This window comes from Bos indicus x Bos taurus, chromosome 4 (assembly GCF_003369695.1).
Source record: "Bos indicus x Bos taurus breed Angus x Brahman F1 hybrid chromosome 4, Bos_hybrid_MaternalHap_v2.0, whole genome shotgun sequence".
Lineage (NCBI taxonomy): Eukaryota > Metazoa > Chordata > Mammalia > Artiodactyla > Bovidae > Bos > Bos indicus x Bos taurus.
The window spans coordinates 2,432,221-2,460,006 of NC_040079.1; the positions used below are offsets into that span (position 1 = coordinate 2,432,221).

Genomic DNA, 27,786 nt, shown 5'->3' on the forward strand with positions numbered 1-27,786 from the left:
CACACGTGAAGCCCCCTGCCCCGTGGGACCGCCCACGGCACGCTCCGCACCGCGTCCTGCAGCCGACCCACCCTCGTCTGGCCCCAGGGACTCCACGCTACCTGTGGAACTTCTGCTGGAACGCCAACGCATGGGCTGGCTCCTTGAACTTGGCTATGGCTTTCCGCTGCTGGGGGAGCATCTGCAAGCTCTGCAGGAAGAGGACAGAAGCGTGTCAGAGCGGGGCTGTGCATCACGCGACACCGCGGCATAGGGTGTGACGCGCACGCTGGTCCGTCGGGGTTAACACGAGGTTCCAGTCCAGGCGGACCGCAGGTCCCTGACACAAACTAGTACTTCAAGCTCCCCGTCGAAACAGCCCCACGCCCCGGCCCTAAGCAGCACTCAGCACCCTCCAGGCCAGGTGTAAAGACCCTCCTTCATTTGCTCGCCAGCTGCCCTCCTTCCCTCCACTTGCTCACGCAGGCCTAAGGCAGGCGCCCACCCTCGGAGACTTCCTTCCCCTTAGGCGACGTTCCCCGGGCCCCACTCACACAGGAGGGACGAGGTGGGCCAGGGGCTCAGGGCGGAGGGGCGGCGCTCCCCCGAGGACCGCTGGGGCAGACCCAGGTCCTCACGCAGAGCGGGGCTGCCAGGGGGCGCGGCTGGGACCGGGGCAGCCCTCAGCTCTGTCTGCTCACACTCTGCACTTTAAAATGTCGGGGAGCATGAAGCGGCACCTTAAATTAAATCCTAGGATGTGAAACACCATTTCCGAGGCTACTCTCCCAAGTGAAGACCAGAGGCGTGCGTGGAGTGGACAGATCTGTCTAGCGAGACCACCAGTGCCAGGACCGTGAACGGACAGATGGTCCTCACACCTGCCCCAAGGATGAGAGGAGCTCTGTGCTCCAACAGAGCACTCTAGGATTTGGGAGGGACACGCCGAAGGAGGACTCGGATTTCTCAGCCAGCCCACTCTCCAGAGTCTGACCCTTCTCAAGCATTTTCGTGACTGGCCACATGTCTCTGGGGCAGTGAGCAAAGTGCCCAGTGGGGTGGGGGGTGGCAGAGACCTTGCTCCCTGGAGGACCCGACCCGAGGAAGCAGCAAGGACTCAGCAACTGAGAGCCATCTGCTGTGTCTGGGCTTCTGCCCAGTGAAGTGCAGCAGCCAGAAACATAACCAGCAGCAAGACACCACCCTTGACAAGAGTTTACACATGTGGCGGTTTCGTTTTAGAGCACTTGTTCAAAGACCTCCAACAGAAGTACCTAGCCAAAACATCAATTCTCTGAAACACATTGAGAAAGCCACGTTGTGTAACAGAACAGGCGCCCCCAACTCTCATAAACACAGCACCCCACGAGTAAGCACGGTGAGCAGAGTACTAAGGAAACGCTTTCCCAAAAGCTGCTCTCCGGCACTTACACAGAAACAGTCTCCAGTGCCCAGCTGGCGTGGCGCTGAGCTTCATACCGGCCGCGCGGAGGGCAGTCAGGTCGCCCGGCACGCCGCCAGGCAACCCTGACCGGCAGCAGGCCCAGGACGCCGGGTGCAGGGCAGCCACCGGCAGGCCCTCTTGACGCCAGCTCAGCAAACAGCAGATTCACCTCTTCTGTCAGATACAAAACCCAGAAGCACAAGAATTTTCTTGATAATTTCACTGATCACTAAGTTCACTGGACAAAGTGAAGTCGCTCAGTCGTGTCCGACTCTTTGCGACCCCATGGACTGTAGCCCGCCAGGCTCCTTTGTCCATGGGATTCTCCAGACAAGAGTACTGGAGCGGGTTGCCATTTCCTTCTCCAAGTAAAGCTGGACAAGAAAAGCTCAATATTAGTTTCTCTGGGACACACCGGCAGCACACAGCTTTCCTGGCCTCTGAAATCCCACTTGCATTACTCGACAGACACCTGCCGGCCCCAGCTTTCAGCACACACCCGCTCTCTGTCTTTTCCTCCAACCATCTCCAACTGCTGACACTCTAGAGCTGCCCCCGAAGGGAAGAGGCAAGAGGAAACGCCGGGCTGTCCCGTGACCCGCGGAGCCCTGAGGGGAGCGTGGTAGGAGCTATCCTCCGGTCATGAGAACAGCCCCGCATTGCAGCAGACACCCCGCCAGGCCCGCCTCCTGACCCAGGTCCCCACTCCCGCCATGCGGCTGCAGCACTCAAGGATGCCAAGCACAGCTTCGTGCCAACTGCTGCCAACACCACGGCAGTTCTCAACACAAGAACCACAGCTTACTAGACTTATTCTGTCGAAAGCTACAAAAATCACTCAACTAGGAACAGACAAGGAAGACTAATTTGTTACGATGGCACAGATAATTATCCGCACTCTACGACTCACAGATGGAATCTAGATTTTGAAAACACCATGCTCTTCTTCTGAGAAAAAGAATGTTGAGGCTGTATTTCCTCTGGGTGACTTCACAATGTGGAGTGAAACATGACACTTCCTGTTTACCACTTATCATATAAAATGGCATCTGAGGTAAGATTTGTTTATCTGTATCTACCTGGTTTAAAGCTCAATTTAATTGAAAAAGTATCAATCAAAAGAGCGTAAACTTTCAATGAAATTCTTAAATCACCGGCGTGAGCTGCTTCTCAACAGTCAACATAAGCAGTAAGAACACCGTCTTAAAATCTGTTTTTCCTCCCCTTATTGACATTTCTGCACCTTTTCTTTTTTTTTCAAAATACAGAGGCTATTTTCAGATAAAACATTAATACACTGCCAAAACTGAATATTTAACCATTTCTGACCTACCAAAGTGACAAATACTAGCGATCCCTCTACTGGGAAGATACAAGAAGATCCCGTAGACTATAAACTAAAGGGCATGCATGATAATCACCAGCTTCCACTCTGAAAATACATCCTGCAAATCAGCAGCCCATTTCCAAATAAGTAAGCACTTTAGTTTACCCAGAACAAACTGAGAGGTAAACTCTGTCTCCACTCTACACTCTCTGACTGGCCCATGGGGACAGGCTCACTTGCCCACCTCACCCAGATATACTTGTCATTTCTCAGAGACAAGACACCTGCAGACGATTCCCGAGAACACCTGCGCTACTGTGAACAGCAGAACACAAGCCACGACGCCCTCCCGGGGCGGCTTCCTGCACGTGGGCTCAGTGGCCCCGCTCAGGCCCCTGGACGAGCTGCCATAAGCACTGCAGGGGCAGCGGGCAGTTAAAGTCCAGAAAACTGTCCTCACCGTTCTGGGTCTCTTTTCCCTGTTCAGGGAAAGCTCCCCCTCTTTCTAGGAAGAGCCTGCGTTGGTGTCTGTGTGCTTGAATAAACGACCACGCTGGGGGGACTCTGCAGTGAACCCGCAGTCCTGAAAATCACCTACACTACTCTCCCTACTCTGGCCAACGGTTCCCAGTGCCTTCGGGAACCGACTGAAGCCAAAACTGACGCTGATATTCGGTGTTTTAGACACACACAAAAATGCTCAAACAGAGCCCCAGGTATAAGCCATCAGATTTATAGTGACAGCGGCCCCTGGGCGGCCAGGCCCCAGGGGCACCTGGGGAACCCCCTTCTCACACGGCAGGCCTGGGGCGTGCCGGGCGGCGGGCCTGCCCCGACTCCAGCTCTCTTCCCCAGGGCCCGCGGCTGGGCTGGAGTGCAGGGGCACCGCCCTCTTCATTCTGGACGCAGGTCACCCGACCCTCGTGCTGGTGATGGGGTGTTTGCAACAGCGACTCTGGCGTCTCAGACCACTCCATCACACGCTGCTTCCTCTTCACGTTTACACGAGATGTGGTCTTTTTTGACGCCGAGTCTGTGTCTTTTCCTCAATTCCAATGTCTGGGCTTCCTCTCACCCACAGCGTAAGTGCTGTCCCTTCTGCTCTGACACAGTTAAGAGACACTCTGAGGCTCCCCTTCCACTCTCATCTTGTACAAACTTACCCTACAGATAACAGCCCTTGGGTTACCATGCACTCTGCCTGGAATCCTCTTTTTCGGGAGAATTATTTACAACAGTGTTTTCAGAACTGTGCGTGTCAGCCTCCGGTTAACAATCTTCAGATCATGTGGCCACGCCTGTCTTCTTTAAAGCTCAAAACATCAGTTTTGGGAATATCTACATTTCTCTTAAATAGTCACTGGAAGGACTGATGCTGAGGCTGAAGCGCCAATACTCTGGCCACCTGATGTGAAGAACTGACTCACTAGAAAAGACCCTGATGCTGAGAAAGATTGAAGGCAGGAGGAGAAGGGGACGACAGAGGATGAGATGTTTGGATGGCATCACTGACTCAATGGACATGAGTCTGAGCAAGCTCCGGGAGTCGGTGAGGGACAGCGAGGCCTGGCGTGCTGCAGTCCATGTGTCACAAAGAGTCGGACACGACTGGGCGACTGAACAGCAACATTTAACTACACCTAGCGTTTTCTTCCCCAAACGTCCTCAACTCCAAAATAACTGAACTGCTTCCACTGAGATCCCGACTTCCTCCAGGTCACCCCAGACGCTCCTGATCCGTCAAAACCAGACAAGGCAGGCAGGAGGGCTCCTCACAGGAGGTGAGATGCTTCAGCACAATCCTACCTCACACGATGGCTCTAAGGGGCTCCTCCTCACCAGGTAACCCAAGATACCCCCAGAACAAGGGCTTCCCCTGTGCCTGTGCCCCGTAACAGCCGCACTGGCGGCCTGAAGTGACCCCAGAGACCTCACGCAGGGAAGACAGGCCTCCTTCTGAGGGCACACGCTTTCCCTCTGCAGCGCCCGGGGACCCGCGTCTCTTTCACCCCACCTCCGCGGTAACTCCAGAGCAGAGGCAGAGGCGGAGACGAAATGTGCACTACTGTGCGGTGCCTGGGGGAAGTCCTCGGCTAGGAAGCTGCACTCCAGGAAATAGCAAACTCGGGACCGAGACGGAAGCCTTCTCGACGCCCGACGCCCGCGGCCCCACCACATCCTAGAAGGCCCGGCAGCTGACGAGGCTCACCTGTCCACGGAGCCCCCAACCACGACCCCCAACGTTAAGCCAGCCACCGCAGTCTCACTCCACCCCAGACTGCCTGTCCCTTCCCTACGAGCAGGACCCCTGGCGTGGTGGACAGGCAGACAGGCCCTTCTTTCCGGTTCCTCCCACAGCCCTGCTGGTGGGCACCGGGCAGGGCCTTCTGGGTGCAGACACCGCCTGCTCTCAGGGCACGCGGGCGCCAGGTGGCGCCACAGCCCAGCCCACCAGAGGCCTCACGTCTGCCTCTCCCGCAGCCAGGAGGCCTGGACCTCCTCACCACCCGCCTTGAAGGGTATTTACAGTTAAACCACATGCAAGTCTTGTTATAAGCATCTTCTCACAATTTAAACTTACCAACATTGGTCTTCAGCTATCTAATGCTGGCAACCTTTGTTACGTCAGCACTGTGTGATCTCAGTGCTTACAGACCTGTGGACGCCCCTCAACACCATCCCTCGGGACTAAGACTGGCAAGGACAGAGGGGTGCTGGCTCCTTGGGACCCTGGGGATGGCCCACAGGCCCTCCTGGGCAGCTGCTGAATTCCTCACCCTTGGGGACTCCTTCCAGCAGCATTCTAAGGGCACCTGATGTAACCACTCTTATCTTCCCGTCTTCTTCTCTAATAAAAAGAAGCCTTTAAATACCCAGTATTAGTTTTGCTCTGCTTTAACAAAGTGGCCTCCATTAAACTTTAACACAATGATCTCTAATCCTTCTTTCCAGAACAGGAGAAAGAAAAAAAGGCAAATGGGAAAATGGCCCCCAGAACGCAGCACTCAAACTCCGACTTCTGCAGGTTAGTCGCGCAGCGCTGAGCAGCAACGGCTCTGCCATCACGCGCTGACCCTGAGCGCAGGCTCACTCTCAAGGACGCACAGGAGAATCATCGGGACCGCGGGGCAGGAGCACAGCCCAGACCGACTGGGGTCACACGTGGAGAGCAAGAGCACCACCACCTCCCGCCCCGACCCGGGCTGGGAGCCAGCCAGGAGCAGGGCCCAGGGCAAGCCTGGACTCGCCACCCACCCCACTCCACCCCAGCCCAGCCTGGGGTCCCAGGCTCACTCCTCAACTGTGATCTGATCCCAGGTTTTCAACTACCATAGGTTGGAGAATCTCCAACTCAGGAGACCTGTATTTTTAAAAGCATCGTAAGCTCTCTGACGCCAGCTGTGTTCCTGCAGGTTAACCCGTTCTATGACAGGCTGTCCAAGAAGAGCTCTCTGTGGATACAAGCTTAACGTGTCTGATAACAGACAAGCCACTCCTCAAGAATTCAAGGATAATTTCAGGATTTCAAAGGATAATTTGTTCAGCTGGAATAAACAGTTCATGAAGTTTCTGAGCACCTGAAAAACTCCAAACACTCTAACCCTCAGGCAAAAAGTTCTGGTACCAAGCGTGCACAATGGTAAAACATTCAGCTTTCTTCTCAGGGGCTTTAAAGAACTGAGTCTTGGGAGGGCAAGACAGAGGGCACAGACCGAAGGCACAGGGTGGCCCACCTGGATGGGCCCCACCGACGTCAGCAGGCTCTTCAGCTGGGCGTCGGTGGTGGACGAGGAGAGCCCCTCCACAGACACAACGCAGGGCTGAGGCTTGCACTCCACCACCCGCAGGTTCTGCTTGTTGGGCATCAGGCGGCCCCGGCCCATGGCTCCCGCCAGGCCCCGGCCTCTCCCATGCACGAGCACCTGGTAACGAGAGAAGAACCATTCAGGGTCAGGCTGCATGTCTGACATAGCGTGAGCGCGTCCGCCAGAGTCCACCAAAATACACCACGGGCTGCAGGGTCCTCTGCAGCTGCTCCCCACTGTCAGAAAGGGCCAGCACACTCGCATGAGGAGGAGAGGAAGCGGTGCAGTCTCGGTCAGCCTGGGCAGCACGCACGGTGCCAGGGGGCACTGTGTGCCACAGTCGACCTGCTCACACGGTCGTCCTGTGCATGCAGCAGCAGGACCACAGGCTCCAGAAAGGCGCTCGGCTGACACCAAGACACGGGTCCTCACGGGCCCCAGAGCCCCAAGTTCCCCACTGTGGCTCAGGCCCGCGCGGGGGGTGGGAGGCAGTGCCAGCGAAGTTGCGCGGCACTGCCCCCAGCCACTCCCCATCACTGCGGGCCACGGCAGTATCCGTCCTGAAAGGCAGATTCTGCAGCAGGGGTCCCCCACCCCCACAACACTCCTTGGCACCCCAACTACAGCGACTAGAGAACCCTGAGGGCAGTATCTGTGCTCACAGCTATGGTGGGGCCCTTCCTAAGGCCCTTCTCATCACTCATCCAGGGACAACACCCGACTCAAGGGAACTCAGACTGGAACATTCTTTAAAGCTCTGACCCGAAGGTACGATGAATGTGACTGTGGGGGTGCCTCTCGCAGCACAAACGGACAGTCTGTTTGCTCCTGCGTCAGAAGGTATTTATGAGATAACACACACGAAGTGATTTAAACATTTCAAAGACCTAGGTTGGTCTTCACACTAACACTACTCCTCAGTATCAGCAGCAAGACCAGCAGAGGAGGGACTGGCAGGGTCCAAGCGCTTCCAGGAGAACTCAGAGCAGGCGTCTGCCATCCTCCTCACACGTGTGCAGCTGTCGGGCAGAGAGCAGGGGCCTTGGGAGGGCCATGAAGATGCCCCTCACTAGAAGCTGTGGGGAGGGGTGCCCCCACGGGACATGATGGGACATGGCGCACACTCCTCTCCTGGAAAGGTGGCCACGGCTCTCATCTCACACACGGAGCTCAGACAAGGCATCCCTCGGTGCAGAAAGAACCAGGGCCAGAAGCACTTCCTCGGACAGGGGACTTCACCCAAAGGCTTCCCATCTGTGAACGAGGCGCTGAGGAGGAGACTTTAGAGGAGCCTCTGAGCAGCAGCTGGGAGGGCAGGGGCCGCGCAGAGCCGCGCCCGTAGTGCACTCTGAGCTGCAGGAGACAACCGCTCCCTGGGCCCCGGTGAGTTTCCAGAGTCACACCGTGAAGCCGAGGGAGGGAAGCACGCCTGTGAGCACATCAGCTTTCAACCCAGGGGCGGAGGTGCTCTAGCTCCTTTCCCAGCACTCCCGAGGACGGGGCTGGGCCGCACCTTCTTGGCTGGGTGGATCCCCTGGATGCTCTTGATGCCTGGCGGGCCGGCCGCGTGCATGTGGGCCCCCAATGCAGGGTGCTGGGGCTGCTGGAGGGCCCCCTTGGTCAGTGTCACCTTGCGGGCGGGCTGCTGCCTCACCTCTGGGGGCTGAGGGATCCGCTGAGGCTGGCCCTCTGGGTGAAAAAAGCCGTCGCTCTCTCCTCCCTGCTGAAACAGACAAGGCAGCGCGCTGGTCAGTATCTGCACTAGCAAGCCTCCCTCCCCAGCACCGGGGTCCACCTCGATCACTGCTCAACCAAGGGCGGGCCCACCCACCGGCTATCTCATGAGGGCCACTACGGAAAGGACATGCTCACCTGACAGGCGTTAAGGTTAAAGAGCCTTTATCAAATTTAAATCTAAGACCTTTAATTACTGGATCCACTCAAGAGATCTGTAATTATTAAAGTAGGTCCTCTTTAGTTCAATGAAATACTGCTTAACTTTAAAAATAGTTCACGCTTGACATGCCTTTTCCATTGTTAGGAGCATCCTTTTGAAAATCTGATAGTATGCATCAGCAGTTGCTTTGAACTTTTAACTCCCTTTCAAACCTCATGAAAGTGGGTCATCTTCCCGACAGCCCCTGGGCACATCCTAGCACGTCCTCCCTACAGATACAACCCTCAACAGTGGGGCTCCCCGCAGCACCCACAGGCTGACAGCACCCAGTCACCCCTCCCCTCTTGAGTCACAAGTCCCCACATGCACGCTGGCTGTTTGGGACAAAAACAGACGAGCTGGGAATCCACAAAATGGTGTGAAGAAACTCTAGAAATCAGTTACTGGAGGCCTAGACAAGCCCCCCAGGGCAGACAGGGAACCGCGGGGGACAGCAGGGAGAAGAGCTGAGTGGAGCGGGGACCGCAGGGCCGAGGCCAGGCACTGGGCGGCGCTGCCTCCTGAGCACCGGCCGGCCCCTGAGCGCGGGGGCACCACGGCCGCCAGCCAGGAGACCGGGCTTGGAGGTGGAAAGAGGACAGACACCGAGCAGAAGGCATTCTGAATGAAAATAAAAATACAACACATCAGAATCGAGGGGCTGCAACTAAAGCAGTGACATCAGGAAGGAAAACAGATCTAAAATCAAGAACCTGACCTGTTATCACAAGAAACTAGGAAACAAATAGGAAACCAAATCCAAAACTGAAGGAAATAAGAGCACAGAGAAAAGCCAGGGCATGGTAAACAGAGAAACAACAGGGAAAAGTCAAGCACTGACTTTCCTGAGACCAGTAAAGCTTCACTAAACTAAGGAAAAGAGAAGAAGGACACAAATTACCGAAATCAGAAATAAAAGTGGCACTGCTGAGTCGCTTCAGTCGTGTCCGACTCTGTGCGACCCCACAGACGGCAGCCCACCAGGCTTCCCGTCCCTGGCATTCTCCAGGCAAGAGCACTGGAGTGGGTTGCCATTGCCTTCTCCAATGCATGAAAAGTGGCATTACCGAAATGTAAAAGAATATTTTGAACAACTTTATACCAACAGAATCAGGGAACTTAAGACGAAATGGACAAATTCCATAAAAGATGTGCTGTGTGCTCCGTCACTCAGTCGCGTCCAACTCTTTGAGACCCCATGAACTGCAGTCCGCCAGGCTCCTCTGTCCATGGGATTTTCCAGGCAAGATGCAAGATACCAAAACTGATTCAAGAAGAAAGAGAAAATCTGGAAATCTAAGAAGACACCGAATCGATCATTGAAAACCTTCCACAAAGAAAAACCCGGGCCCAAATGGATTCTCTGGTGAATTCTATCAAATATTTAAGACAGAGAGACCACCAGTTCTACAGAGTCTTGTTCAGAAGGCGGAAGGGGAGGGACAACTTCCCGACTCGTATTTGAAGCCTGTTTTTCTGGGATACAAAAATCAAAGACAAAAAAGAAACAAAAGCCACAGCAGACTATCCCTCATAAATAAATAAATATGTGTGTATATATATATATATATATGAAAAAAATTCTCATTAAAATGTCAGCAAGCTAAATTCAGAGGATCATACACCATACCCGTGTAAGATTTATCCCAGGAATGCAAGGTTGGTTTAACATTCAAAAATCAATTTACAGACCACATTAGTGGAGGAAAAGACCACATGACCATCTGCACTGATACAAGAAAGGCTTTCATAATGAAAATTCTTGATGAACTAGGAACAGAAGGGTCTTTTGTCAACCTGATAAAGGACATCTGCCAAAGCCGAGAGCTCACGTCACACTTGGCCTGAGACAAGCCAAGGGTCTCAACCTACACGTCGGTCACCTGGGCAGCTTTCAGATGTTACTGTTCCTGGGCTTTAGTCGAGAGCCACTCAGTCACACTGTCCTGAGTGGGAGCCCAGACGCGAGCGTATCTTAAGGCTCTTCCAGTGACGTCCAGCCAGGGCTGAGAACAGCTGAAGCGGAGGGTACCCCTACATTCTGTCATCAGGAACTGCCTAAAATGTGATCCTGCGGCGAGTTACTCCAGCCTGATGGAGAAGCACCCCCAAAGGAAAATGGAAGCCCTACGGAAAGGCACGCCAGGCCGTTCTGTGGGACCACAATTCACATAAAGTTAATGAGAAGTCTGGAAAAGCTATGTGAACTCTCTCCAGTTCTGTATATGCTTGAAATTTTTCTATAGTAAAAAGCTGAACATTTTTAGGATATACACACATATTCCTAATTGTTAAGAGCCAGTAATCTATTATTGATTAATCTACCTAAAATCACATTGAAATTATGTTAGTATATGGTTCATAAATTCACTCTGCAAGGGTTAAGTTTTGCTGTTCTTTAAAACATCTTTTTTTTTTTTTTCTACAGGGGCAGACACATCACACTAGACCCCAGGTCCCACCAGAGGCTGTCTTACACGCAGGAAGCACTGGGTCACTAAATTCTCCACACAGCTCAGCTCCCCAACAGTCTATTGACTGATTCTCCTCCAACGTCTGCCTTTCTCACAAATGTGGATAAATGAACCCACTGTGTATGGTTACCTCTATGGGAAAGTCCTCCATTTATGGACTCACTGGAAGCTCCCGAGAGGAGGGTAAAGTCTGAGGACAACTAAAGCATATGCCATTTTTAAGTGTCTAGAGAAACCAGTGATTTGCACTTTGGTGAATCTGTTTTTATTCACCAAGCCAAAATTTCTGGTGCATGCAGATGGCACTGAGATATTTACTGAATAAAACAATAAACAGTAGACCAGGCATCTAAAAACTAAGTCGTCTGAAAGTGCTATGAAGAAAGCCTGTGCTATCAGGATCCTGGGGCAGTGCCCCTGTCAGTGCGATGATGCGGCCTCAGCAAACATTCCACCACGCTGCCGGAATCAGCAGTTAGCTACTACAAGTGCCCTAAAAGGAATGATGTCTATATATACGACGGACAATGAGCAGTACTGTCATAAAATTTTTCTTTAGCAACCCAAAACTAAAAACGTAGACAATCCAGACAGTCACTTTTATTTAAAACGAAGAGCTTGTACCAAAAGTAGGGTGTGCCTGTTTTAAGGTATACACTATATGTATTTGGATGATACATATACTATACTGTGGTGATCTGATGATTTTTAAACTAGGAATTGAGAACATAAACATTTAGTCAATAAACACTGGCAAGTAATAAAAATTCTCTTTACTGCCATTTTGAGTAAGAGACTGATAATTCACACCTGACAATGTTAGGTCACGTAAAAACCCTGAAAACCCAAGTTCTAAACTTTTATTGTCCTTTCAAGAAAGAGTTTAAAGTAGGCTTGTTTTCCATCTACAGCTCAGAAACACAGGTAACAAGTGTCACAAGTGCCTCTCTGTCTAGGACTCTCTGAGACCACCTGAGATGACAAAGGAGCCATGTCTGGGCCGCACCATGCTCCTTCCTCCACACGGGCCTCCTCGCCCGGCCTGCATCTCCCCAGCGCAGTGAGCACCCCAACTCTGCCCTCGTGGGGAGCCACAGCAGCGCCTCCAGTCCTCAGGCTGCCCAGGCCGTGGAGCTGCACTCTTTTTCTTCAATGCTCACGAGAAGGGGAGCCCACAGGGACACCGGTCACCACGCAGCCTCAGGACCGAAGAGGAACAGAAGACGATCGGCACAGAGCAGGCAGACGACGAGCACTTAACGAGTCAGTGAGGAGCAAGATACAGGGATGTTTCAGGCAGGGGTTATGACAAAAGCCCAACTTTTAGGAAAAACAGCTATCATCTGCTCACACGAGTGGGGGGAGGCCTGAGCAAGCTCTAGAGTTACTCACATTCACAACAGGACAGTGCTTTACACCCCCTGTAGCTACAGATGACGGAAGAAACTTCAAAACAGCAATGCCCACGGCCCCCTAGGCTCTTAGTCACCAGAGTCTTGGTATCATTCCCCATGCTCTGCCCAGGGAGGATGCACAGAGCTGCTTTCTGAATGTCTCCCAGTTGACAAGAAGTACATTTGGGTCTGTTTCCCTCGATCTCCTTCAAAGTAAACACCACTGTTCTCACTGGTCACACACTGAGTGCTACCGGGACTTCCTGTCCTGGTGGGTCCAAAGCATGGACTTCAGACGACCTCGTAGGCAGGAGCTTATTCTTAACATCCAACATAACGATTTTTAGCAGGGCTGGAAACAAAGGGACTGACCATCACTCAGTCACATCATTTTAAGGAAATGAAGGCTTACTGTAATACGCTGCTTTGACTTTTTTCTGAAAATCATGCTGAGGACTCAAGCCTTAAATATAAGTAACAAGTTTTTTTATTTTGTAAGAAAGACAGTGCTGCTTTTCTTCCAACTGAGAGAACAATTATTTTCTTTCAAAACAGCACTACGAAAAGCTAGTTCTCAGGGGAATTTCTAAATCCCAGAGTCACTCCCGTTAACACTAGCAAACAGTCAACCTGCGAATTTCTAGGCTGCGGCCAGAAACATGTTTTCACACCTATTCTCACACAGAGACACAGAAGAAAAACGGTGACTGTTTAGAACCAACCCAAACAGAACCCACCCATTGACTTACAAGTCTTCTACAACTCACACATAATAGTTAACAGCACTGAAAAGACATCCCAAAATTGTTAGTGTTCAGTTATGTAAATTTAAAGATACTGTCAATTCAAACGAGGACTTTTAGAAACATACTGTCTTAATGTAAGGAAATTACTAGTCGTCTGTGCATGGCAGATTCCAGCCACTCAAAGAAAGGAAATTCACCTTGCAAGTGAATTTCTCTAGGGCAGCACCGGTTCCGCTTTAAATTCCTTACACACTAGTGTGTTTAGACATGACCTTAAACTTCTTTTACTTCCTCCAGAACAGATGAAGAGAAAAGAAGTGGCCCGTCTTAGACCAAAATGGAAATATTTTGCTGGCTTTTTTCCACAAATGATTTATCTTTTAATGAATACTGTAAAAAGTGCCTTTTGAGAGTAGTTTTTCTTAAATATAAGAGGCACTTCCTGAATTAAGTAAGCTTAAGGAATACTTTTTATCAGCTTCATCGTTACCCAAAAATGAGGTTTGCAGCCACCAACATTAGCAGGACAAATTTACTTATAACAAATGGCTTAAATGTATAGATAAAAATGCCGACTGATACTGTCAGGGCGTCCTGCAGTTTGACAGATCAAATCTTATTTTCATTCTTAAATCCCATGAAGAAGTGGTATCACTGACTTGCATTCACTGGTGAGCAAATTGATTAATCCCTCTCTATAGAAATCTCAACTCTTGATTACACCTATCAGACGTTAAGCAGCATTATTCGAGAGTGACAACACTTGACAAATTCCCCAACCATTTTTCTCAGCTTTTGTGGCCCTGCTAGCTTGTATTAACCCTGATGAAAAATTAATTTTCCTTATCTTCTTCTAAACCCTAAAATCCAAATCCGCCAAACTGGCAACTCTTTCTGTAAAGGTATTATGAAAACCTCTAAAAGATTAATTGCATGTCTTCAGGTGACATTAAATTAATTTCTGTACTCATGACAGACACGTGATACTCCGCGCTGAGAGGACAGATAACATTGTCGGGACACACGGCAGGACAGTGGCTGGGGTCCCAGGGCAGCCTCTTATGAATTCTCCTGCCGATAAGGCCTGCTTCACTGTCAGCGCAGCGCTGCTCATCTGCAGCCCACAGACCTCACGAGCGGCTCCTATTAGCTGCAACAATACTGGGTCTAGCCTGTGCTCTTTAGAGAGCTCACTCGGAATCTGGACAATAAATGATCTACATGCTACGCAAAGTTTCTCAACACCAATGCATTTAAGGCTCTATTTTGTCTTTGAGACTGCTGTTTAAAGGAGAAGTGAATAGAAATAACGTTGTTCTCCAGGCTCCTGGGTCAATCCCCTACTTAAACTGCTACAGTATGATTCAAGGTGAGAACAATTCGCACGTGCAGTGTTCACCTAGTCTCTACAATAAATTATCCTTATATATGGCAAGCATGCAAAACGTGTAACCAACAACTTAAACCTAAAACGCTTCCTAATCAGTAATAGGTCTACATTGGCTGAACTGAAACAAAATCCGCTGAGACTAAAGGCACCGCCCCAGGGCTTGGCTTCCTGGAGAAAGGAAAAGGACCCACCAGCAGGCACACCGACCTCTCTGCAGGGCTCTACCACTGCGCAGTGACGCAAGTGCTCTCACTCTCAACATTCTACTTTCTGAGACTAGGCAGGTTTGGGGAAATCGTTTAAAAGCAAAATTGACTGGCCTTTGGAGAAACAAAGCAAGGTGCCGGGCCAACGAGGCGTCTCCAGTTTCCCAGGACGGGCAGTGGAGAAGGACCTCCTTCAGAGCACGAGGCGACATCCCTGTGCAGAAGACCCGTCTCCCGCTCTTGCCAGCTGCTAGGTGTGAGGACAGGGAAGGCACCCAGGTCACTGGAGGAAGCAGATTTCTTTCTGCTGAAGAAGGTGGGTGAGCAAATCCTGATTTCTAATTACAGATGAACTCTTTCTGATTTAACCACTCATCTCACTCGGAAACAGCATATGCATAAAAACACCCATAAATGAACGTGCAGACATTCTGATTCATTAAGACTGACTTCTGTCCTCTAATGAACTACAGTCCACTTTGCCCAAATGAAGAGGTCACGTGTTTAAGAATGATTAAAAGGTCATGTCTCTAGAAGTTATCAGTTCTTCCCACTAAAGTATTTTAAAGTTCTTAAAAATAAGTATTACCATACAGCGGCTTCTCCTCCAAGAAAAGTCTAGAATACACATCTTACCGAACAAGTGACTGTTCAAGACACATGACCCATTCTTCCTCGGGCCTGTGTTTCTGCTTTCCCACCATCTGAACTCACCAGCACCTCTAACAGGGAAATGATCAGGAGACAGAAGAGACCACTCTGCCTACCGGAGAGGGATGGACAGCAGGGAAAGGGGAACTGCAGTCAGCAAGCCGGGAGTCGGGCCGTTCCCCCGGCCCCGTCTGCCCAGGCAGGGCATCTCCTGGCTCTCTTCCCTGTGTCAGCACGGTTTCCCCAACTCGGCCTCCCAGAAGGGCTTCCTCCCAGAAGGGCTTCCCTGTCACAGGCCCGCTGCAGGCCTGTCCTTGACTGTCTCGTTTCTGACTCACTTCCACCAGACCTGCTTTACCCTGGTCCTCTAGAATGTTCTCGGCTCCCAGGTGCTGTGCAAAACCATGGCATCAAGTCGGCTTCTGCCAGAAACCAGTGAGGTGGTCAGCTGAGCCCTCCTCCTGGTCGGGCAGCTGGCTGCGTGATGCAGTGACACCCGTAAGCTCAGCCTTGCCCTGCCTTGGCCTGGGGCTCCCTGAGAACGTGTCAGCACCGCCAACTCACCAAACAGATGCGTGACACGATCCCATCTTGTAAACGGAGTAGAGGAATATGGGAGCAGACTGTAAATTTCAGCATGAAAAGGCAGCCAGAAGAACTAACAGGGATTCATGGTACTTCTGGCGTTACTTTTGCTTACTAGAGAGGGCTTCCTTGGTGGCTCCACCTGTCAAGCAGACTGCATTTGATCCCTGGGTGGGAAGATCCCCTGGAGGAGGAAATGGCAAGCTACTCTGGCATTCTTGCCTGAGAATCCCATGGACAGAGGAAGGAGCCTGCTACAGTCCATGGGTCACAGAGAGCCGGGACTCCACTGAGCGCGCCCACACGCTCGCACACACACGCACGCACACACACACACACACACAGAGCAACCTTACTTACTAGTGTCATCAACAGCTGCTTCTTAAATGAACCAAGGAGGAAACCCAGCCTCAGTTAGGAGCACTGACTGGGACACAGCTCTGAGAGAGGGCAGAGGCTGCACCGGGAGCCCAGGCATGTGCATGTGGGCGGGGCCGAGAGAGAGACGGCACTGCGGGAGCAGCGGCTGGACCGCGGGACCACAGGGACGACGGGGCAGCGAGCGGGGCCGCTTCCACCTCTGCCGGTGACTCCTCCTCAGACCAGAGTCCCCAAGCGTGGACCAATGCTGCTCTCTCTAGTAAATCCGGCAGATGTTTTACTAATCTTGCAACGCCTCTTAAATTGAGATTGTATTTTATCAAAAAATGCCTCTACTCCACAAAAGAGGACCAGGATTGTACACATTTTACCTCCTCTACCACCTCTAAAGAAAACCTGACAATAACTTTCGAGGAAGAAGAAATCTACAAATGCAGGGCAACCCCCTGAAGCAAGAGCCCCACACAAGCTGGGACCGTAGGCATGGAGCTCTGAGTCTCCCGCCCGGACGGCGGGCTCCCCTGCTCAGGCGCTCGGTGCCCCTCTCCTCCTGAGTGGTCGGCACAACTAAGGGCTCCTCCCTTAATCTGCTGGCAAATTCTTAACATTTCATTACCTCAGTCAGAATAAAGCAGCTGAATTCCACTTTCACTTTCTTAAAGAACAGCCATGTCTTGATTCTTTGCGACCCCATGGACTGTAGCCCACCGGGCTCCTCTGTCCGTGGGATTTTCCAGGCAAGAAGATGCAGCGGGTCGCCATTTCTTCCTCCAGTATAGCACAGTGGAAGAACGCATTCTTCCTGCCCTTAACTAAAGGAACGGTAGTAATACTGAGCATCCCTGAGTAACACAGGTAAGTAGCTCAGCACCGGTGCCACCGAGACCCCGGGTCACAGAAGGAACGCAGGTACTGAGCTGGCACCCTGGGCTGGGCACGGGCACTCGCCTCCCGGTGACACCGAGACCCCGGGTCACAGAAGGAACGCAGGCACTGACCAGCACCCTGGGCTGGGCACGGGCACTCGCCTCCCGGTGACACCGAGACCCCAGGTCACAGAAGGAACGCAGGCACTGACCAGCACCCTGGGCTGGGCACGGGCACTCGCCTCCCGGTGACACCGAGACCCCGGGTCACAGAAGGAACGCAGGTACTGAGCTGGCACCCTGGGCTGGGCACAGGCACTCGCCTCCCCATGACACTGAGACCCCGGGTCACACTGGTGCTCACGCAGGCCAGGTGGCCCGATACACACACCTCACAGGTTCCCTGTTTCCCCTAAACTGAAAGACAGAGCTGCAGGCCCAATTAAACTCCTGAATTTCTCCTGGCACATGCTCTTCTTTCTTTTTTCTGGTGTTTAATCACAAATCATGGCCGGGGAAGACTACAGTAAGTCACACTGATCAGTTTGTATTTTTACGTATGCTCAGTTAGAACCTGAAGAGCTTTTCTGGACTATGCGCTGGTCATGAACAGTTGTGACGCTCGGAGGAGGGGCATGCCACGGGGCTTACAGGATCAGCTCCCCGCCCAGGGACTGAAGCCAGTCCCTGGGCAGCAAGGGTGCAGTCCTCACCACTGGTCCACCAGGGGACGTCAGCAGCTATGATTTAACAAGATTGCTCTCTCTTGCTTTCTGAGAATTAAATACTTAAAAGTAGCTTTCTGAGAAGTGAGCAAATGGAGAATATTCCTATGTTTTAAGTAATAAAAATAGAACCATTCCATCACATGAAATTCTTTAAGGTGATTACAATATTCGGGGAGGCACACTAAATTTTACAAGCAATAGTTGATGATATGTAATACTCTTTAAAAGCAGTGTTAATGTGTTCCTTTTTAAGTCTCACCTAATAAATCCAGACAATAAAATACAAGTGGGGGAAAACGAAAATTCACAGAGAGATTTCGTGTGCCTCATAACAAAAGGTCTCTCTAAATTTCAAGTTCCCGTCATGATTTCAACCCAAAGTTTTAAATAAAAATCTGACCCACTCTGATTTATACAGAAACGTTCTAAGACACATTTATAGCACAGAGCACGTCCCAGCGCCCTCCACCGGGCACCGTCACCCACTTCAATTCACCGTACCAGGCTAGTGGCCAGGTGATCACCCAAACGTACCAGGCCACTCCACACTCACCACTCAGGGTACTCTGCTGTACCTCCAGACACTTCCCAAAATTCTCAGGGCTGGTCGCCACCAACCAGGGTTGGCAAGCGACATGAAACATGATCCCTCCCTTACTCTAGAAAGCCCCCTGAAGATGTTCTGAATCAACCCTGATTACCATACACTCACTGGAAACAGCAGACTATTCTCCCTAACTTAGAACTAAGGAACACATGGGGAAGAGGAGCAGCAAAACAACTACTATAAATAACAGTAGAAAGCACAAGACTCAGAGGCCTCACTCTACCAGTTAGTGGCTGAGTGGCCCTGGGCAACTAATACAACCTCTCCGACACGCGATTTACTTAACTGTAAAAGGGAAATAATAGAGCTAACCTGTAAGGCTGCTGTGAATACATGCTAAGCAGCGACTGTACTTGGTAAGCAGTATGCTTGATAATACTTGATAAGCAGTAGCCACCACTTTTTATACGGCATAAAATCATGAAATGTGTTTCTAGACAGGGCCTTAGGAGCATTCTGAAAAGAAAATGGACATTTATAAAGTACCTTCTCTGTGTTGGAAAGGTCCCAAAGAAATACATAAGAGACCAGCATCCAGCCACGGGCCTCTCTCATCCACAGCCCTGTCATTCTCACCTCACCCCGCCCTCAGGTACACACGTGTGCACTCTGCCCTGGTGACAAGGGCCTCAATCCCCACGCTCCACACACATAACCTCAGGACGGCCAACAACACACACAATGCCCAAGACCGCCCTCGAAGAACGTGAGGGCCGGCTCGGTGAGCTTTCAACCCAGACCACGACCCTGCTCACCTGACTGCGAGAGCCAACATCAAAAAAGACTCTCTGTTACGTCCTTCCTGAAAACGCTTCCCATGTCCATGATGCATTAACTAACAAAGAGGAACAATACAAAAAGACCAGAGAGTCTCCCTGGGTGATCAGTATGAATTAAAATCACTTTAAAGACAATATGATTAATGAAAGGGCAGACTGAAAATCCTAGTCTTAAGACTCAGGCTCTTTCACCTTTTAAAAAACCCAATTTAATAAAATCCAAAGAAAAATTATTTAATTAGAGATAATAAAATATGGAAAACGACAAAAAGAGAAGTTCTCGTTGATTCACCATTGCCTCACAGGTAAAAGCTCACCTAGAGAAACCTAATTTAAGTTGTAATATATTTTCAATTTGTATATCAGAATAAGACTGCCAAGAAAATTCTGTCTTCTTTAAAAATTCTGTAGATGCATATTTTGACTCTGATCACCACCAACGCATAATTTCTAAACAGCTTTACGTACCATGATAATTCAGTGTCCTGTACAGAGACCAATGAATGCAAAGAATAATTTAATTAATACATTAGATGCCAGTTTAGGTTAAAAAAAAAGTGAAGGAAATAAAACTCTCTGAAGAGTAAATTTCTGTAGGAAATCTTATAAACAAAACATACACTCTGGTACTAACAGAAGGTGAAGAAGGCCTGGAATCATAGCAAAATACAAGAACATGGACTGGCTGACAATGAGATGCTTTTATTAAACGAGTAATTATAAACCTGAAATGCATAAATAACATTCTCCACAGATGCAGCACACAAGTCAATCCTCCCAGAGAGGAAGCCCCTGCCAGACCCTCACCGGGGTGGCCAGTTCAGCTCCAGGTGTGCGACACAACACAGTCCTGGGCATCAACACCTCAGTCCCTGCGAAGGGACAAAGACCAGCAGGGGCAGGAGGAAGAGGGAAAATGAGAGGGTACTTAGTTTAGCACTTAAACAGTCTCCTTTTTGCACAACGGGTATGTTCTCTTACAAACAGTTCCTACCCACGAAAACACAAACACACACACACACACACACACACACACACCACCACCACAACAACAACCACCCAGGACATGAGGGAAACACTATTCTACTCCAGAGATACAAACAAGAGACCACTATCCTCTGAAAAGGCGGAAGTTGCCAATATGGAGGCATTACTGGAATAGAAGCACAAGCTGGAATCAAGATTGCCGGGAGAAATATCAATAACCTCAGATATGAAGATGACACCACCCATATGAAAGAAGTGAAGAGGAACTAAAAAGCCTCTTGATGAAAGTGAAAGTGGAGAGTGAAAAAGTTGGCTTAAAGCTCAACATTCAGAAAACGAGGACCATGGCATCTGGTCCCATCATGGGAAATAGATGGGGAAACAGTGGAAAACAGTGTCAGACTTTATTTTTTTGGGCGCCAAAATCACTGCAGATGGGGACTGCAGCCATGAAATTAAAAGATGCTTACTCCTTGGAAGGAAAGTTATGTCCAACCTAGACAGCATATTCAAAAGCAGAGACATTACTTTGCCAACAAAGATCCGTCTAGTCAAGGCTATGGTTTTTCCTGTGGTCATGTATGGATATGAGAGTTGGACTGTGAAAAAGGCTGAGCGCCAAAGAATTGATGCTTTTGAACTGTGGTGTTGGAGAAGACTCTTGAGAGTCCCTTGGACTGCAAGGAAATCCAACCAGTCCGTTCTGAAGGAGATCAGCCCTGGGATTTCTTTGGAAGGAATGATGCTAAAGCTGAAACTCCAGTACTTTGGCCACCTCCTGTGAAGAGTTGACTCACTGGAAAAGACTCTGATGCTGGGAGGGATTGGGGGCAGGAGGAGAAGGGGAGGCCAGAGGATGAGATGGCTGGATGGCATCACTGACTCGATGGATGTGAGTCTGAGTGAACTCTGGGACTTGGTGATGGACAGGGAGGCCTGGCGTGCTGCGATTCATGGGGTCGCAAAGAGTCAGACACGACTGAGCGACTGAAATGAACTGGAATAAAAAAAAATCTTAATTCACAGAACACGTTGGGTAGTTAACTTAAAACTTAAGGATTAAGAAGAGCTAAAAAACCACTTCAACGTTTGGCAGATAACTACTTCCACGTAAAATTCCTCTGTTGTTTTCCTGTGTATTGTAAAATCATACAGCATGATTTCAGAATATGATCTGATATAAAAAACATATTGTCTTCCATTAGCACAAAAGAGCAAAAATTGAAGCAAATAAATTCTTCTGAAGACCAGGCGTTCATCAGTTGAAGACTGCCCATAACAGCAGAGCCGCGCCCTGCACCTCCTAGTCCCCCAGAGCCCAGAGTGCACTGGCCCACAGGGCACCACCTGACTGCCTGGGCAAAAGGCCTACTCCCAACCTCAGCCCCAGGGCCCATGCTCTGAGTTTATAACTCCAGTAAAAACATGACAAAGACTATGATTAAAACAAGGTCAAAAGCAAGGAGCCACAAAGGCGCTAGAAACTGATGAACACTTGGGTTTTCACCTAGAGATAAAACAATCTGATACAACACAGGCCAGTTACTTATCAACATTCTGAATCACAATGAATGGAGGTGAGAAAAAATAGATTTGGTTTATCAAAAATTTTCTTACGGCATTTGAAATACTTCACATCTTTAGCATACAAACTGAGAAACAAAAGCAATGGAAACTCATCTAATTAAAGGGCTAAGGACGAGTTGCCCTTGATTCAGCACAGCAAATGGCTCCACACTCCTTCCACTTGTAGTGGTTCTGCCGTCCCTGGAGGGACTGAGAATTTGAGGTCCTTTACTTTTCCTCCAGGATTCCCAGGTGGCACTGGAGGTAAAGAACTCGCCTGCCAACGCAGGAGACGTAAGAGACATGGGTTTGATCCCTGGGTTGGAAAGATCCTCTAGAGGAGGGCATAGCAACCCACTCCGGTATTCTTGTTTGGAGAGTATCATAGACAGAGGAGCCTGGCGGGCTACAGTCCATGGGGTCACAGAGTTGGACATGACTGAAGCGACTAAGCACGCATTTTCCCTACTGTAAATATTTTGTGGTTAACTGATGACAAAGCAAGAGATGGGCGTACCTTCTACAGTAAGTAGAGACTGCACGGCAGGGTTAGGAAAGCACTAGGTGGCTCAGTGGTAAAGAACCTGCCTGCAATGAAGAAGACGCAGGTTCGATCCCTGGGTCAGGAAGATCCACTGGAGAAGGAAATGACAACCCACTCCAGTACTCTTGCCTGGGAAATTTCATGGACAAAAGAGCCTGGCCAGCTATACAGTCCATGGGTTCGCAGAGTCAGACACGACTGAGCGACTGAAAAACAACAGCATTCCACGCGGGTTGACAGGAGGGTCTCCTACAGCAGGGTCTGTCTGCAGCCAGTCTGCTCGGTTTAAGCGCTGGGTTTACCCAGACTGCAGAGGCAGGCTGCTTCACTACAGACGCTCTAAGACGGGTTCCGAGCTAAGGTGAGGCGAGGAGCAACGTGCGCCCCACTTCCGAAGGACACTGCGGGAAGACCCCCGTGATTACATGCCAGGATCTGGTCGATCCCCTTTCTCCTCAAATGGGGATGGAGGGGTGGGGCAACCAGCCTGAACTGGAAGACAGGAAATGGTGTCTGGGACAAAGCTGCTTAAAAGCAACACACACTGTCCCCTCCCCACCCGTAGGCACCGCTAAATCTAAAGCTACACGCAATAGATTACCTCTTTTGTGGTAAAGGAAATTTAATTTTTAAAACAAAACTGAAGAGTCTATTATAAATTATCTACAAAAAGAAGTTAAAAATTCTACAAAACTCCTAAAACGGGACTTTAGGAATTGTCACACTGGTTTTCCACTAACACTCAAAGAGACCTGAAGCAGGGGTCCCAGCACTTCGGGGGACAGGGGCTGCCCACGGGACTGCAGAGGGTGACCTGACCCCACCTTCACAGACTCTCTGGGAGCTGGGACACACTCGGAGAAACACAGAGTCCAAGAGGCCCTGGTGACCTCGTCAACTTACCCCGCCTGACAACTTAATCACCCTGACCTTGGAGCTGACGTGCGGCCCGTCTCCACCGCCGCTGCTGGCCCGGTGCATGACAGTCCTCTTGGCGCCGGGCTTGGCCTCCGGGGGCCGGCCTTGGAGGGATGCGGCTCGAGCGGCCTGCGAGGGCGGCGGCGGCCCCTCCGCATCGGCGGGCTTTGCCTGCAGGGCTTTGTGCTGAGCTGGACTCTGAGGTATGGTTCTGGCCTGTCTCAAGTGTCTCAGTGGTTTCATCTGCTGCCCTGGATACTGTGTGTGAGCACCAGACGGCACAAAACCCGATGTTTTTGGTGGAACGTTTGCAACGGCCGCATCCTGGTTTTTGACGAGGAGTCTGTTTTTCACATTGGGTCTGACCGGAGGCCCCGGGAAGGGGAGCAGCGGGTTACCGTTGGCGGGCGGCGGGGTGGGCGTCGGCTCGCCGGGCGCGGCGGGGGCAGGCGGGGCGCAGAGCTGCTGCTGCTGCTGCTGCTGCTGGGCCAGCCTCTCGAGCAGCTCCTTCTTCCGGGCGCCCGCCTGCTGCTGCCGCCGCAGCTCCTTCTGCTTCAGGATCTCTTCTCGCAGGCGCTTCTGCTCCTCTATCTTCAGGCGGTACAACCTCGTTTCTTCGTCTTCATCAGGAAACTGAAACCAGAAACACAAGTGCTTTACTCTGGAGTACGAGGCGAGCTACGGTTCTAGTCTGTTTCAACAAACTTAAGAAAAGGCACTTTCTAAAAACCCTTTAATTCAGGATCTGAAAGAAACCATTCAAATCTGCCTATACACTTTAAGTGGAACTCCTTCCCCGGGGGAGGGAAAAAAATTTACACAGCTAAAGCTAATTTGGAAAATCTTATCAGAATATTAAAAATTAAATAATGTAAATTTCCACTCATTTACAACTTTAAATCAATTAAACTATTCATTTACGATATCAAAATATGTTTGAAATGGAAACTGCAGCAGCAGGGAGGCCCTGCTGTCACAGGTTTTATCTGGCTCTTCTCTGACGAACCAACAAAAGGTGGGTGTAAATGACCTGAAAGGGCCTGATTAGAACTATTGATTTTTCGTACAGAATTTTCAGTCTGATCTCAAACTCATTTGTCACAGAATAATTGCTTATAATGAACAGCCAAGTCAATCTCTCTGACCTTGAACTCATGCACTCTCCTCAGAATCAAAATGCTGCCAATTGCAGTATTGGAATATTAATGGTATATAAGGGATGCCTTTAATATGCCAGCCTCAAACCACTCTAAGTCTATCAAAATAATCTTTATAAAGTCCAATAATTTTCAAAAAAAAAAGCATTCAGAGAGGAAACTTTATTAGAAGTTAAGCATGTTTAAAATTGTAATAATTTTATTTCTAAAAAATCATAGATGTCATCACACACAGACCCTTTACAAGAGAATATAACAGGGTTGAATCTGCCCAGAACCCACTGCTAACAGATAAACCTTACAAGTTTGGGATTAAAGACCAAATTTGTCTGCAGCGCAGGAGACCCGAGTTCGATCCCTGGGCTGGGAAGATCCCCTGGAAAAGGCAATAGCAACCCACTCTAGCATTCTTGCTTGGAGAATCCGAGGGACAGAGGAGCCTGGCGGGCTACAGTTCCATGGGGCTGCAAGAATCAGACACGACTGAGCGACTAAACCACCAGCATAAGGCTAAAATACCGCTGAAGAGTTGCTGGTGCCCCCAGGGCCCGTGCACTGGACCTACAAGGCACAGAGCCAAAGCCTCATTACCTGCATCTCAGAAGCAATTCTGACCAACTCAGCCATCTAACTTCAAACAGCAAATCTGAAGCTAGATGAGGGCTACACAGAGCTGGAAGGGACATTAGGGGAAGACAGGAAAACAGATGTTCAAAAAGCCCAAGAGCCAGGTCATCCTGGGGCAGCAGTAACAGGTCCGGAAGGTGCACTGTTTGAAAGGCAGGACAGTTACCACCTACTCGGATTTTTCCCCAAGGAATCAAAAAACAGTTACAGTATGTTCAAAAATATAGGTAGAAATATTTCAAAACAGACTTGTCCTTTATTATATCTTTATCAACTGGGTGAATACAAGAGAAATCACATTTCACGTTTACCTAAGCAAAACAAATAGAAGACTTTAAAAAGCAAAAGAAACAAAAAAACAACCCCCACAAAAAACCGCACTCCTGGTTCCACCCCACTTGCACTGTGGCCACCCGCAAGTCCACGTCACGCACGGAGTGCCCATCTTCCTCTAGGGAAGGCGTCCGCAGAAGCCTGCTGAAACAGCCACTACGGACGGGACGGGCAGACTGCCCAACAGCAAGCCTCAAAAGCCACCTTGCTCATTTTACTTAGCCACTGTCATCATACAACTGTGTGTGACCTCACTTTTCTGAGCCAAATCCATTTATACGTGAGTTAGGAACTACCTACATAAAATAAAAGCAAGATAAAACTGTTAGCAAAGATTTCTAAATTATCTCAGTCCACTTTGTAAATCTACATTATTTTTTCATATATTGATTTTAAAACCATAATGTCATCCTTCTTCTAATAATATGTTTTTAAATGTTAGCTCAATATTTTTACTTTATATTTACACCTCTGATTTGGAAGCATTACCCTAACAGCTGCTACAATAATTTATTAGAAGACAATCTAATAAGAAAACACGACTTGCCTGTATTCTTACCTGAAGAAAGTCTTTGTGCCATTACTCTTTTATACATGAAGTCGATTAACATTAAGTGAATACACAATACTTATTTCTTACACTCTATACACTACTATAGATTAGCATAACTTTCACATACAGGTCTCTGGCACGTCTCTGACACACACACCCAGGAGCATGCGTGAAGTCACAGGCTCAGAGCCGCTCTGCTGGCGATGGCAGTCGGCTGCTCGGGGGTGTGCCCCGGCCTGCACTACACCAGACACCCCGGCTTTGTGAAAGCTGCGTCACACGAGACCCTGCCCAGCCTCCGTGTCTGTAATTCTAGGGGAGCCCAGAGGGAAGCTGCAGGGAAGTGCTAGATAAGCACACTCATTACTTGGACAGGAGACCAATGGACGGAAGAGGCTTGTCCCAGGAGTGAGCTAATACATGTTACTAATGGAAAGAAATACCCTAAAAGTTTTAAGCTTCATGACTAACACTGCATTAACACTGAGCCACCTCTAAGCAAAACACAACCAAGCAACCAGAACTGTATCAAATAACATCTCAATTGGAAATCACGTAGAACACGGACGTGCATTTTTATTTATTCTTACCTATTTATACCTGCTTAGAAATCAGCAATAATTACACAATTCAAAACAAAATACGCCCACCCTGTCTTATTTAAAGGTCCACAGTAAAGCTGGTCCTCTTCTGGTAGTTCACAGTGTAAAAGCAGAACAAGTCTCAGGAACGTAAGCGTGTATGTCAGGGGTCAGCTAACCAAGGCCCATGAGCCAAATTCGGCCCAGCACCGACTCTTCACACAAAGTGCTCACCGCGCACAGCCATGCCCACCCATGCAGGGCCGTCTATAACTGCTTCTGCGCTAAACCTGCAGAGCTGAGTCATTCTGAGAGACCATCCAGACTATAAAACCTGAAATATTTATCATCTGGGCCTTTTAGAGAAGTAGTCCGCTAAGATTCCTGATATACACAGATTGTGCAACATGTAACTGCAACTGTATAAATACATAAACACAGTCTAAGACAGGGCCAGTGAGAATGAAACTGCCTTCTCTGAATATGGTGGTTAGGCTGCAAGGAGAAACCAGTGAAAAGAACGTGGGAAGGTTCTGGGAAGAACACTGGATGCTAAGTGTGTTCTAAGCAGGAAGAAGTGCTTACCTCTTACCTAAGAGGTACAGGTTGATTGTAAGATCTCCTTGTCTGAGACCAAGTATTATTTTTTAATTAAAAAGAAAAAGAAGCCCCACCTCTGCTCCGGTCTTGGCTTCCTCTTTAGGCTGACCCACAGGGCTAAGCGGCTTGGCTCTCCCTTCGGCCTTCCCCTGTGTGTTCCTGGGCCCCACCCCGGGCCTCGGGGCGGGAGACGTGCTCATGATGGGTTTCACTTGAGCCGCGGGTGTGGAGGAGCATCGACTGGTACTCATCTCTATAACGTGAGACGGCGCGATCGGTAATTCACGCAAATTACTGTTTCTCGGAGCAGTTGGCTGCATTTGCTGCATTGGTCGCTTGGTCACATTCTGAGAAGTAGTGTTCTGTCACAGGAAGAAAGAAATTCTAATCACAACTGGAGACTCGGGAGAAGAAACTGGGCACATGAGATTAATCTGACTGAGTGAGTGACTTCTCTTTTGGGAGGCGGACACTGTCCCGCTGGTAAACCTTTTCTTCCTACATAAATGTCTCTTGTTCTATGTAGCAGCATAGCCTACAGCTAAGCCCTGGGACTGGGAAAGGCACCATATCAGCCTGCGAACAGCCTCCTCTTTATGCGTATTACACCAGATGACTGCA

General features: G+C 49.7%; 1 protein-coding gene across 11 annotated transcripts in view; it reads right to left on the reverse strand.

The window, feature by feature from the left end:
- The window catches only part of RBM33 (RNA binding motif protein 33), a 110,399-nt gene that overhangs the window by 5,885 nt on the left and 76,728 nt on the right, over window positions 1-27,786 (reverse strand). For 5 of the 11 annotated variants that reach the window (XM_027538487.1, XM_027538489.1, XM_027538486.1 and 2 more), the window contains 5 exons: window positions 27,240-27,527; window positions 23,300-23,947; window positions 8,070-8,279; window positions 6,485-6,673; window positions 102-190 (listed from right to left, as the gene is read on the reverse strand). In XM_027538487.1, coding sequence (XP_027394288.1) covers window positions 102-190; window positions 6,485-6,673; window positions 8,070-8,279; window positions 23,300-23,947; window positions 27,240-27,527 — 1,424 coding nt within the window. The remainder of the gene's footprint in view (window positions 1-101; window positions 191-6,484; window positions 6,674-8,069; window positions 8,280-23,299; window positions 23,948-27,239; window positions 27,528-27,786) is intronic. The other 6 variants (XM_027538493.1, XM_027538483.1, XM_027538485.1 and 3 more) reach the window with 5 other exon arrangements.